The 13,838-nt window shown below is 45.3% G+C and overlaps 1 protein-coding gene across 1 annotated transcript in view; it reads left to right on the top strand.

Annotated features, from left to right (window-relative positions):
* The first annotated feature begins 361 nt into the window (after window positions 1-361).
* Window positions 362-13,838, top strand: part of RBBP9 (RB binding protein 9, serine hydrolase) — a 207,815-nt gene continuing 194,338 nt past the window's right edge. The window contains exon 1 of the mRNA XM_078648957.1: window positions 362-550. Coding sequence (XP_078505083.1) covers window positions 431-550 — 120 coding nt within the window. The 5' untranslated portion in view covers window positions 362-430. The remainder of the gene's footprint in view (window positions 551-13,838) is intronic.

The raw sequence follows: 13,838 nt of genomic DNA, 5'->3' as shown, positions 1-13,838 counted from the left end.
ACAAATATAAATATTTTCTATATCTGGCAGGATCACAGAGAAATTGCTCTGGCAGGCAGAGATGACAAAATTGTTGTGTGCTTGCTTGCATTAGCAGGTAACTGGTAGTGCATAATCCGAGTCACACAAAACCAGACCATGTCAGCTGATTCCCATCAAGGAATCGGGTTTCTGCATGCAGGAATCGGGAGGCGGGAGACTAGCCTTGAAATCGGTAGTCTCCCGCCTGAATCGGGAGGGTTGGCAGTGGCACGTATGCCAAAATGACACTGGCTGCACTATTGGTGCAACGCATGCCCTGTGCTGAGTACTCCGTAAACTTCGCTTTCTTAGCCCTTCCGCCTCACTTTGTGGGCTCGGCCTCTTTCTGTCGTCTTCTCAGCAGCAACAGCTCTTGCAGTGAGTGGTGCGTGTGTTCTGAATAGGTAGCATGGCTAATGAAGAAAGTGGTCCAAGAGTCCCCAGAAAAGCGGTGATCGTACCAGGGAATGGCGGGGGCAGCGTGGAGTCCTGTCTGTGGTACGGATGGACCAAGAGACGGCTTGATAAGGTAAACATACCGGTGGAGCTTTCACTGGGCATCGCCAGAGTACATTTTGGTGTTTCCGACCCACACGCTGCACGCAGTCAGGTCGGTGGGGATAAAACTATATGTAGTTGGATACAGTGTATGTGTTTGGAGCTGACGCAAGATTCGTAGAAACACGTTTAGCTTTAGTTGGAGCCAGCGTTTGAATCTGCTGCTTCGTAGCGCCATAAACATAGTTGTCAAGTATTTACATGTCTCATGTCTTATCAGTAAGTTCTCAATTGAAAACAAGTTACCCCCTGTGTAATTTTAGGTCTAAGAGGAGGGGGAGACAATAAATACTGTAAGTAATTGCAGTGTACTATGGTATATATTTTTATATTGAAAAAATTCTCTGAAAAAATAATTGTGTGAATATTTGAAAAAAAGAAAAACTAAATGTACTTTTTTGAAATAATTCGCTGTGTGTCACACTGTAGGTGGTGATTGGTTTAGGTAATGAGCCAAAGGAGGCCATAGCTAAAAGTAATATAGGTTGGATAAGAGGTTCTGTTCCAGTGTTTAATTATCAGTAAGTTCTGACTTTTCACCCAATTAATTGCACCTTACTTTCTGGGACTTTAATTTTATCTTTAACACTGTAAATATAGGTTAAAACAATAACAGCATGAGTAGTGGTATTGGATTAAAAGCCAGTACTGGCTGAAAGTGTCACACATTACATGGGGCATGGGTGGTAATGACTGAAGTGATTCATTTCAGATAGGAGCCACGTAGAATTGATATGTGTTCTAGTGCTTTAAGCAGGAATGATTAGCATGACAAGTCGGAAGGCTATATATCCTAGCTCAGATAAGAATATTAATGTTAGTTGTGGCTCACGAAGCCTAAATCCCTGAAACGTGTTGTGAGTAGCTTTTCATTTAGGTAAAATAGTGCAATCACGACAGAAGACTGCCAAATACTTCTCCCCTTACAGAATATAAACAATCACCTCACCAATTAACAGATAATTATGCCCCAACCGCCCCACCCCTCTGGGCCTTCAGGGCTCCAACCCCTTTTGCCTTCTGTCTGTCACCTACCTGACTGCTGTCCATGAAACCGTCCTTAAGCCTCATTTCACCAATCCATTCTTTCCAGGCTAATTCAAGTAATAGTCCTAAACTTCTGCCCTTCAGAACAATCAGCTCACCCTACCCCTACCCCAACACCAACACCTACACCTCCCAAACTGGCCGGCTTGTCCTGAAAATCAAAGTTAACCCTAGTGTAACACAGAAATTGCTAACAACTTAGTACCAGGAATATCCTCCCTGAGGAGTTTTCCTGTTCCATCCAATCTGGGCACAAGTCCTAAAACAAGCATTGGTAAAATGCATTAGGTTTCACGTATGTGATTTATAATAATCTGTTTTTTGTTGTAAATTGTAGCTTGCTTAGTGGTTGTGCAATATAAGTTACAGAAAGTCTGTTAAAGTGTTTTGACTTGTTTATGTACAAAAAGGCAATATATTGTGCTGTTACTAGTTGTATGGTGCGGGTACGTGGTAATGTTTTGAAAAATGAAATGAAAGCGGGAAATAATAGAATTAATTGATGTAATAACAATATTATGTGTTTAGAGGAGTTATGACAACTTTTAGCCTCAGTGCCACTGCACCTGCTGCACCATTCAAATCATGACCCTATTCCTGCAAGGTAATTGATCTTGTGACTGCCTGCTTAGAAGAAAATATTGCAATATTTGGAGTTTAGAGGGGTTCCTAGAGCTTTGGGCCCACGGTTACTGCACATTGAAATCATGACCCTGGTGCCTGCAAGGCAACTACACTTGTGACTGCTTATTTAGCAGGTAAATATAGCAATATTTGTTGTTTAGAGGACTTCTGAAACCCTTTGGCCCCGGTACCACTGAACCTGCAGCATCATTGAAATCATGGCCCTAGTGCATACTAGAATACTGCACTTATGACTGCCTATTTAGTAGTAAAGTGTAGCAATATTTTGCGTGTAGTGTGGTCCCTAGATCTTTTGGCCTCGAGGCCCCTGCACCATTCAAATCAAGCCCCTTTTAGCTGCAAGATAACTGCAATTGTGTCTGCCTGTTTAGTAGTAAAAGATAGCCGTATTAAGTGTTTCGGGGAGGTCATGACAAATGTTGGGCCCGGTGCCACTGCTCCTGCTGGACCATTTAGGTCATGAGCCTGTTGTCTGCAAGGTAACTGCACATGTGACTGCCTGTTTAGTAGTAAAATACAGCAATATTTGGTGTTTAGTGGGGTGCCTAGAGCTTTTGGTCCTGGTGCTACTGCATCTGCTGCACCATTGAAATAATAATCCTATTGCCCTCCAGATAAATACACTTTTGACTGTCTTGTTTAGTAGTCACATTTTAGCAATGATCTGGGTTTAGTGGGGTCCCTAGAGCTTTTGGCCTCAGTGCCACTGCACCTGCTGCACCACTTTAAATCAAGTCCTTTTAACTGGAAGATAACTGCCTGTTTTGGCGCCAAATATAGCAATTTTATGTATTTAGATGAGTTCTGACAAGTTTTAGGCATGGGGCTGCTGCACCATTGAAATCATGACTAGTCTGCAAGGAAACTGCACTTGTGGTGCCTGTTTAGGAATAAAATATAGCAATATTAGGTGTTTAGTGGGGTGCATGGAGCTTTTGGACCTGGTGCCACTGTACCCACTGAATCATTAAAATAATGACCCTGTTGCCTGCAAGATAACTGCACGCGTGACTGCCTATTTGATAGTAAAATATAGCAATATTTGGTGTTTAGTGGAGTTATGACAACTTTTGCCAGTGCCACTGCACCTTCTGCACAATTTAAATCAAGCCCCTTCCAAATGCAATGTAGCTGCAATTGTGACTGCCTGTTTATTAGTAAAATATAGCAATATTAGGTGTTTAGAGGAGCTCTGACAACTTTTTGGCCCAGTGCCACTGGACCTACTGCACTATTCCAATCATGATCCTATTATCTGAAAGTTAACTGTACTTGTGACTGTCTGTTCAATTGTAAAATATAGCAATCTTAGTTGTTTAGTGTGGTGCCTAGAGCTTTTGGTCCTGGTGTCACTGCCCCTTCTGCACCGTTAGAGTCGTGACCCTGTTGTCTGCAAGGTAACTCAACTTGTGACTGCCTGTTTAGATTTAAATTGATTTTAGCATTAATCTGGTTTTAGTGGCGTCCCTAGAGCTTTTGTCTCCGGTGTCACTGCAAATGTGACTGCCTGTTTAGTAGTCAAGTATAGCAATATTATGTGTTTAGATGAGATCTGACAACTTTGGAGCATGGTGCTGCTGCACCAATCAAATCATGACCTTGTTGTCTGCAAGGTAACGGCACTCGTGGCTGCCTGTTTAGTAGTCAAATATACCAACGCTCTTATATATCAACTTTATTTTTAACGAACAATATTTATTACAACATTTAGAATTTGATCATAATGACCAAATAGATTATGTTGAAAAATCAATCCAATATGCCTGCAAAGTGCAAAGAAAGGTACTGAGGCATGAATAGGAAATACCACAAACGTTCTAAGGCAAAAGCATCTGCTTTACACAACTAAGTAATAAAAAGCAAGCATTCCAGCATACTGTTAGAAGCTGCCTGCCTTTTCCATGGGAAGAGATCTTATCTAGACAGTGAATGGGGCTTAAACAATGTGAACATCTTTAGTAGACGTATAGTAAATGCGTGAAGCCAGGGGAAGTTAAAAAAAAAAGTTCCACACAAAAGCGAATGAACACAGTAATTTGGTAAAAAAAGGGAACTGATCAGATCCCCTTTTAAGATCTATTAAGTGGAGGGACTAACCAAATTAGGTAATATGCAAGTGTCATCGCAGTGCGTGACATTTGATGTCGCATCACAAGAAGAGACATCTGATCTCAAGACCTCACACATATGTTTAGCAGGTCTATCATATGTACATTTGAGAGCATTCCAAGACTTAGCAAATAAAAGCTGATCAGAGCGTAAGCCTGTGCCTCAAGTTTCCTGTCTGAAGAAATTAACAGCCCAATTGTGGATAAAGTTTGGTTTCTGACTAACTAAATTCGACAAGCACTAAGTTCTACCAGCTAGCAAAACCTGGCACCAAGTGTAGAGCACATTATTTATAATCTGCTGGTGCAGGGTCACCACTTCGCCACAGCTTCTTAACAAGCAAGGAGCACTTGACACTGGAGCGAAGTTTAAACCATAGGTCATTTATTAAGCATTCATGAATGGGTCTCCATCCGACAAGCACCATAGAGATACTCAAGGAGAGAGCACACTGAACAATGGTTACATGGGTTTTTATAGCAAAGATCACAGACAAGGGACGCCCAGAGGTAAATAGAGCTTTGGGAAGAACACACAAATGAGACAATCTGTAAGAATTAACAACCTTGGTGTCTTGTGTAACTGTCGCGTCCTGAGGCTGCACAACACGATAGGCTACCTGAACAAACTTTATCTAAGTATTTACCATTGTTTAAAGAACCCAGTGCAGACATCAGCTGTTCTTTTGTTCTGACTTTGCATGTTTACGCAGCCTACAATGTCTCAATTTAGATTTGTTACCTAATGTTTATGCAGGTGTGGTGTCAGGGATAGAGCCAGGCTGAAAACAGAGCAGGGGTGAAAATGGATGAGGCACAGCTTAATTAAAAAACGAAAGAATCAGATTTTACATTTCCACAGTCCTTCCTTTTCAGCGGTGTTGAATCCATTCTAAGAGGTACACGTATTAATTGTGTACATTAATATTCATCAGTTCATGAATTTCGGTATGCATCATCATTTTTCTATTCAATTCATGAACATTGACTGTGGGAGGTTTAATACTACTACAAATATTTATGCAAGAGTTGCATATCATAGGGGCACATTAGATGCAGCAGCAGCAAGTTAGAAAGATGGCTCTTATAATTACTATTCCCATTAATAATTTCCAACCCCAAGTGGAGATAAGTCCCTGTAACCATTTGGACCAGGACCATGTTCCTTGGTCTTGATGTATTTCTGCAGCTATTTTATGTAATTTGGAAATTGCGTTATGTCAGAAGGGGCATGGTCAGGTATGAACACACAGCAGCTACTACCGATGATGTGACATGCTCCACCACGGTCGGCGAGCACTACATCAAGCACCATTCTATTTTGAAGAGTTACAATCCTTGTAATTTGGAGCTCTACTGTAATATTTCCTAGAGCCATTGCTGTCTGATTAGTCACTGCTTCTACCACTCGGGTCAGGCATCTAATCTTCGAACTGTTCTGGGCTGAACCAACAAAGGAAAAGAGTCCCAAATTAAAATCAACGTATTGCTGCAAGGCTGTATCAGTCTGATCTACTTCATCACTATTTATGGTCCTTTTGAATCTATTTAAAGAAACATCATTAAACAATTTCTGGTCTTTATGATAGGAGGCAGGTGATAGGAACACAGGAGGAAGCAAGAAGGACACATAACAGATGCCAGACCAACTGACTGGTAGATGATAGTAACCCTTGTTTCCACAAATTAAGTAAGTTTAATGGGAAGATAGAAAAGTGCTATTGTTAGTTCCAGTAATATTTAAAACAATGGTACAGTCACTTTTTCCCACACAGGAATACTCCCAATACTGCTCACGCAAAGTTTTGGTTACAGCGATTACAGAAGGCCCATTACCCTTGGCTGTTCGAGTGTTTGGGAAGACATATCTGGTGGAGGAATTCCCTCTGCGATACTCCTCCATTTCCCATACAGTTCCTTTGGCTTGGGGATCTCCTTCCTCATCAGGGTAACAGACCCTTTTTAATTGGGCATTGAATCTTCCTACATCAGCAAAAACCTTTTGACTAATTTCAGAGGCCCACAACAATGTAAACCAGGCTCTATAGGAGCCATTATGTGAAAATGGCAGGGGATAAAAGGTGTTCCTCCCTTCTTCTGATGAGCGGGCATAATTCCATATACCCAGCAGTTGGTAGTGTTCGTAGCATTGTGGGTATGATATAGCATTTGTATGAAAGTGTTATTGAGGTAGGACATTCTGTGTTTTTTCTCATGGTAGGGAAGAGTATAGTAAAAATGTTCTGTGGGGACTGGAGTAGTGGCGGGCAATAGGGTTCGAACCAGAATCACTATTTCCATTGTCCAAAAAACTGCTGCCAATATTATCAATAGTATGATCAGAGTCACCATACACAGAGTCTTGTCTTTGTTTTGTAACTGCAACTTAGATCCCAATTTCTGCATCTCTCTTTCTCGGTATCGATACAACCACAGGTTGGAGAGTGATCCAGGCAACACTGAACACGTATCACAACCTCCTCTGAACTTAGTTCAGCCGCTTCTGTGATCCTACTGTGTCACAGCCGGACCGTTCCACTAATTGAAACCGGTCCTCCGGTATCTCTATCTGCTCCTTCCCTTCCTTGGTCGTAAATCGTACCTTGTTGCTGAAGGTGTAGTTTGATCAGGAAACAAAGTATCTTCATTCAGAGGAGCAACACTTTTCCGAGTCTGTAAGACATCCTCCATATCGTTTCTGCCTTCTGGCTGGAGAACCGTTCCTGGGATTCGCTTGCAGTGCCCCTCATTTATCCAGTGGCGTCTGTTGGTGACACGGACAGCAGTTCGAGTCGCAAGTAGGATCTGCTCTGGATTCTTCCAGCGAGGCTCCAAATTCTTAGAATTCTGAAAGTTCTTTATAAGCGCATATTCCCCAGGTTAAAGACCATGGGCTGGACCCTCTAATTTTTCTGAAATAGCTTCACGCACCTGCTGATGAATCGGAGACAGTTTTTCAGTCAAGTTTTTAAGATAATCACTCAAAACAGGGTACTGTATTTCTTTAATCATATTTGGCCTTGGGGGATCCCCATACATTGAATAGGTCTACCAAAGACGATCTCGTAGGGAGAAAGTCCAATCTTACTATGTGGGATGGAACAAACAGATAACAAAGCTAGGGGCAAGGCATATGGCCAATTAAGACCTGTTGTTGCTTGTATTTTCGCTAATTTTAGTTTCAACATGGCATTGTACCTTTCTACCAAACCCGCTGCCTGAGGATAATTAACGATACAAAAGGGGATGATGGACGGAGCATTTGAGCAAATCAAACACTCACCCCCAGTCAACTGATCTGGGTTTAATCCATCACCATTCTTTAGCTCACTCCGCCACCCCAGTTCAGACATGGCCATATGCAAATCAGTCTGACCCTGTGCCTCATGGGAACAGTCCAGCCCGAACTGCCAAGCCATGTCTTCCCTGGACCGGAAACAAGCATCCTGGGACCGGTTTTGGGTTAATAACCCTCATCAGCCAGGCTATCTTGAATCCAGTGTCAAAGTGAGCAAGGGACTCAAGTCTGAGCATACCCTGCCAAATTAGGGCGAACAAAGCGATACAAAAGTGGATGATGTACGGAGCGTTTGAGCAAATCAAACACCCCCAGTCAACTGATCTGGGTTTAATCCATCCCCATTCTTTAGCTCACTCCGCCACCCCAGTTCAGACATGGCCATATGTGTGAGAAGTTAGCCTGGCATATGATGTCCACTATTCTAGTGGGCACCTTGCACCAGTCTAAATGACCCTTATTGATGGTGGTTGTAAAGTCAACCTTATAGACAAGCTATCCTAGTGGTAGCATGGACCAGCAGTCTTAGGCTAAAACCTCAGAGAGCATGTGAAGCAAGCTGTTTTACCAAATATAATCCCTTGAGTACCAAATGAAAGGAGACAACACAAGGTATGCATCAAATATATATGTATTTATTTCTAACACAACCCCTCTGAACTCTTTATGAGGTCAGAGATCGAAATACATCACAAGTTACTCATTAAGCTTACGATAAGTTGCACAAATACAGTTCTGCCCTAGGGGCCTCACAAACCATATACTAAGTAAGTGGTATAAGAAGCACTTCAGGAATAGGGAATAGGCCTAGGGCATCGCTGGGGCTACACTAGACAACCAAGGGTTAGGAAGTAGGAGACCCACTGGAGACGCGTGCAGTGTCTAAACACAGTCGCGAGTTACCATTGACTTATAATGTAGAACGAAGAAGTTACAAAGTTACTGATTAAGTACACTTCCGGATGGACTAATGTAAAACCCCTTTAAACTAGGACACTTCGAGAGTCAACACCCACGGGAGCACCGGAGTACTAGAGTTACCTCACCCAGGGAAGCCGGGTGCATACGTGTCTTTTCGTGTCGGGTTGCGTCAATGTTTTCTATGGAGATCTGCAAAGAAGTGCTGCAGGCGACCAGAGGAAAAGTGTCCGGGTGGATCCAAGGATGGATCGGAGACGAGAAGAACCTGAAAGCAGAGGGAACAGAGTCTGGGTCACTAGCCATTGACCAGGAAGGAACCAGGAAGGAACCAGGCGATGTCGAGTTGATTTCAGGTGAAGAGGTGAAGCTTGTCTCTGCAGCCACGAGGACCAGGAGGCGTCGACGGCGACCAGAGCTGGATTTGAGCTGTCCCACGAAGGATCTAGTTGACTGCGGTGTCGGTATCCGGACTGGACCCAACAAGCCTTGGTAACCGCAATCCACGCAGGAAGTGAAGATTGGCTTCAGGTCAGACCAGCAAGGTCTGGGGAGCTTCTCCTTTGGAGGGAAGCTGGGGCAAGCCTGGAGTAATCAGGCCAGTGGTGTAAATTCAAAGTTTCATCTTCAGAGGGCTTACTAGCCAACGGGCTAGCAACCGGGAAGACGCGTTAAGCTGAAATGCAGGAGCTGGCCCCACGCGGCACTCGTGGAGTGTGGATGGCTGAGCTTTGGTACAAATGGCGCTCGGGTCTGGGGCTTCTCAAACCCCAATGCACAACTTCGAGGGTGCCTCAGTAGTTGCACTGTTAGTAAAGTGCAGGATGTCCAGGGTGTCCGGTCCCACGTCTCTCGTGTCTTCCACGGGTCTCAGCTTTGCTGTGGATGTGGGTCGGAGTCGGAGAAGTCTGACAGTTCAGTTCCTGAGTAGCGGAGTCTTCGGGTTCCGGCAGGAGCGTCGACAAAGCAAACCGGCAAGTTACTGGTGGCGCCTGTTTGCACAGGGTGGTCACTCCTTGACCACAAGGGAGATGTCTTTAGTCTTCTAGTCAATATAGAACTTCGAAGGTCCAAGAGTTTGTGCCAAAGTTTCTTCCAGGATTAATCTAAAGTCTCTAGACTCAGCTCCTATCTTTATACTGTTTTTAGGGGCTGGATTACCTGCTATGTCCCTCCTCTGGGTGGACCCTGAGAAGGGGGTGGTTACACCCCTTTCCCTTCGTCCAGTTTCGCGCCAGAGCGGGCTGAAGTGCCCCAGCAACTGGTTTGAACCGGGCTATGCATGGAGCACCTTGTGTGCCCCAGGCAGTGTCTGGAAAAGCATCTTTCCATTCAACCCACCCTGCCCCAATACACTACAGGCTGTCTGGGGAGGTACTGGCACCTCCCCTGACAGGAAACCTATTGTCCAGGCCTCCCTTGCCGGAGTGTCGTCCAGCAGCAGGAGGTCAGACTCGTGTCTGTGGCAGCAGCATCCATTTTGTGATGCTGAGGCTCTGTTTAACTTTAACCGGGTAAAGCAGTAACTACATGTCTTTTCCCTCTAGAAGGGTGGAATCCTACCCCCGCCGCCAGAACTGGCGGGGGGGGGGGGGGTAGTATTCCAAAGTGTTTGACACCTTACACAACATGTTTTGATAAAGCCAAACCAAAGTTAGCATTAACCGCGAGGATTATAATGCACTTAAGAGTATATGGTATGGCTATATCATAGAACAGCTATAGGGAGATGGTTCCGAAAGCTGCAGAAGGGCTCAGCTCATGCTAGAGCACCCTCTCACATAAAACGAGGCACTCTGCCTTCAGGATTGTCAAGGCCTGCCATAGGAGTGACTTATAGTTATGTATGCGTCTATATATAAGGGTAGATATAGGTATACTATATCTAAGTAAGGGGTGATTACACCAGCTTACCCAAGCTGAGTGATCAGCCTGTGGTGTCAGTTTGGATGGCCAGCCAGGGGTGGCATAATACATGCTGCAGCCCCTGGTAGGCCTTGGATGCACCTATGCCCTGGTACCTATGGTACACTATACAGGGGCTCACAAAGGTGACCCAATTCCCAATCAGGTATGTACCTAAAGTACATGGTATCAATTTAGAGAGAGAACAGCTGGGCTGTGGGTCTGATTAGCAGGCCCACAGCCATACTAAAGTCAAAAAACCAGAGAATCACAGCAAAAAGTGGGGGTGACCATAGGAAGCAGACCCTACTCTCCTACACAACCCCCCCACCCCCAAACGCAGGGACATTAAACTAACCTTGACCAGTTGAGTCTTCATGTTCTAAGTGGAAATATCTGGAGAGTCCAACTGCGTTGCCATAGTCAGTTCCAGGTCTATGTTCCACTGTAAAGTCCATCCCCTGTAGGGAAATGGACCACCTGAGCAGTTTGGGATTTTCACCCTTCATCTGATTTAGCCACAAGAGGGTCGTATGGTCTGTCTGAATCTTAAAGTGAGTACCAAACAAGAATGGCCTCAGCTTCTTCAGGGTCCAAACCACAGCAAATGCCTCCCTCTCAATAGCTGACCAACATTTCTCTCTAGGGGTCAGTCTTCTGCTAATAAAAGCTATTGGCTGGTCTTGACCATCTTTATTCAGTTGTGAAAGAACAGCTCCTACACCCAACTCAGAAGCATCTGTTTGGACAATGAATTCTTTGGAGTAATCTGGACTTTTCAGAATAGGTGCAGTGCACATGGCCTGCTTCAGGTCATCAAATGCCTTTTGACAGCTTACTGTCCACTGAACTTTCTTTGGCATTTTCTTTGAGGTTAAGTCATTAAGTGGTGTCACAATGGACCCATAGTTCTTAACAAACTTCCTGTAGTACCCAGACAGGCCCAAGAAATCTCTGACCTGTGTCCGGGTGGTGGGAGGAGTCCAGTCCTTTATGGTCTGGATCTTGCTCTCCAATGGTTGAACCTGACCTCAACCTACAAGGTGGCCCAGGTACACAACCTTACTCTGCCCTATCTGGCGCTTAGTAGCCTTGATAGTTAGGCCTGCCTTCTGCAGGGCCTCCAAAACATTCTTTAGGTGGATCAGGTGATCTTCCCAAGTGGAGCTAAAGACAGCAATATCATCAAGATAAGCTGCACAGTAGTCATCCAGGCCTGAGAGGACTTGGTTCACCAACCTTTGGAATGTGGCAGGTGCATTCTTAAAGCTAAACGGCATTACCACAAATTGTTAATGACCTCCAGGGGTTGAGAGTGCTGTTTTGGCTTTTGCATCATCAGCTAGTCTGATCTACCAGTAGCCAACTGTCAAGTCAAATGTACTTAAAAACTTGGCAGAAGCCAATCTGTCAATGAGCTCATCTGCTCTTGGTATTGGGTGGGCATCTGTCCTAGTGACAGCATTGAGGCCTCTGTAATCCACGCAAAACCTCATCTCTCTCTTACCATCTTGGGTGTGAGGTTTAGGCTCTAGGATTGCAGGACTGGCCCAAGGGCTCTCTGAGGGCTCAATGACTCCCAACTCCAACATCTTTTGGACCTCTGTCCTGATACAGACCCTGAAATGGTCAGGTTGCCTGTAGATTTTACTCTTCACAGGCAGACTGTCACCAGTGTCCACCTCATGGGTGCACCAGCTTGTCTGACTTGGAGTCAGAGAAAACATATGTCTGTAGGACTGTAGAACTTGTCGGCAGTCCTTCTGCTGTTGCTCAGTGAGGGTGCCTGCCAAGGCTACACCATCAACTGAACCATCATCAGGGTTCTGAGAAAGCAGGTCTGGGAGAGGGCCACTCTCCTCCTCCTGTCCCTCATCTGTAGCCATGAGCAAGCCCATGTCTGCCCTGTCAACATATGGTTTCAATCTGTTGACATGAAGCACCCTGTGGGGGCTCCTGGGAGTTCCAAGGTCAACACAATAGGTTACCTCTCCCTTCTGTTCAACAACAGTGTGGGGTCCAGACCATTTGTCTTGGAGAGTTGCTGGGGCCACTGGCTCCAACACCCACACTTTCTGCCCTGGCTGGTAAACAGTCAGCACAGCCTTTTGGTCATGCCAGGCTTTTTGGAGTTCCTGGCTAGCCTCAAGGTTTTTGGATGCCTTTTTCATATTCTCAGTCATCCTGGAGCGGAGACCAAGTACTTAATCCACTATGTCTTGCTTTGGAGCTTTGAGAGGTAACTCCCATCCCTCCTTCACCGGACACAGGGGTCCTCTTACAGGGTCCCCAAACAGAAGTTCAAAAGGGCTGTAGCCAACCCCCTTCTGTGGGACCTTTTTGTAAGCAAACAAAAGGCAGGGCAGAAGGATGTCCCATCTTCGCCTAAGCTTTTCAGGTAAACACTTGATCATGCCCGTTAAGGTCATGTTAAATCTTTCAACTAGACCATTGCACTGTGGATGGTAGGGTGTGGTGAACTTGTAGTTAACCCTACACTCTTCCCACATAGCAGTCAAATATCCAGACATAAAGTTTGCACCTCTTCTGAGACCACCTCCTTCGGAAAACACACTCTTGAGAAAACTCCTAGGAGGGCTCTTGCCACAACAGGGGCTGTTGTGGTCCTTAGGGGAATAGCTTCTGGGTATCTGGTGGCAGGATCCACTACCACCAGAATAAACCTGTGCCCAGATGCTGTTTGGGGATCCATTGGTCCAACAATGTCAATCCCAACTCTTTCAAAGGGAACCCCCACCACAGGTAGTGGTATTAGGGGGGCCTTTGTGGTGCCACCTGATTTGCCACTGGCTTGGCAGGTGACACAGGAGCGACAAAACTCCTTGGTATCTTCTGACATGTGGGGCCAGTGAAAGTGAGGGACACGCCTGTCCCAAGTCTTGTTCTGGCCAAGATGTCCTGCTAGGCGAATATCATGGGCTAAGGTGAGAAGGAAGCCCCTGAATGCCAAAGGTATGACCAACCTCCTGGAAGCACCAGGCGTGGGGTCTCTAGCCTCTGAATACAGGAGCCCTTCATCCCAATACACTCTATGGGTACCTGTACCATTCCCAGCAGCCTCAGCCGCAGCTTGCTGTCTGAGGGGTTCAAGAGAGGGGCAGTTCAACTGCGCCTGCCTCAGATCTGCCCTTGAAGGTCCCCCTGTCCCAAGAAACTCAACCTGATCAGGCTCAAGCTCTTCTAGGACAGTTCCTTCTTGGGTCTCGCAGTCAGCTTCCTTGGAAGGCTGATCCTCATTCTGAGGCAAGGGGGAAGGCACTGCCTTTACCCTACTGCTCTTTCTCTTGGTAGGCAACTGGTCCATCATTTCAGGATCC

Source organism: Lissotriton helveticus, chromosome 6, assembly GCF_964261635.1.
Source record: "Lissotriton helveticus chromosome 6, aLisHel1.1, whole genome shotgun sequence".
Classification (NCBI taxonomy): Eukaryota; Metazoa; Chordata; class Amphibia; order Caudata; family Salamandridae; genus Lissotriton; species Lissotriton helveticus.
Note: the sequence above shows the minus strand (reverse complement) of the source record. Positions and strands in the feature narration are given on the sequence as shown.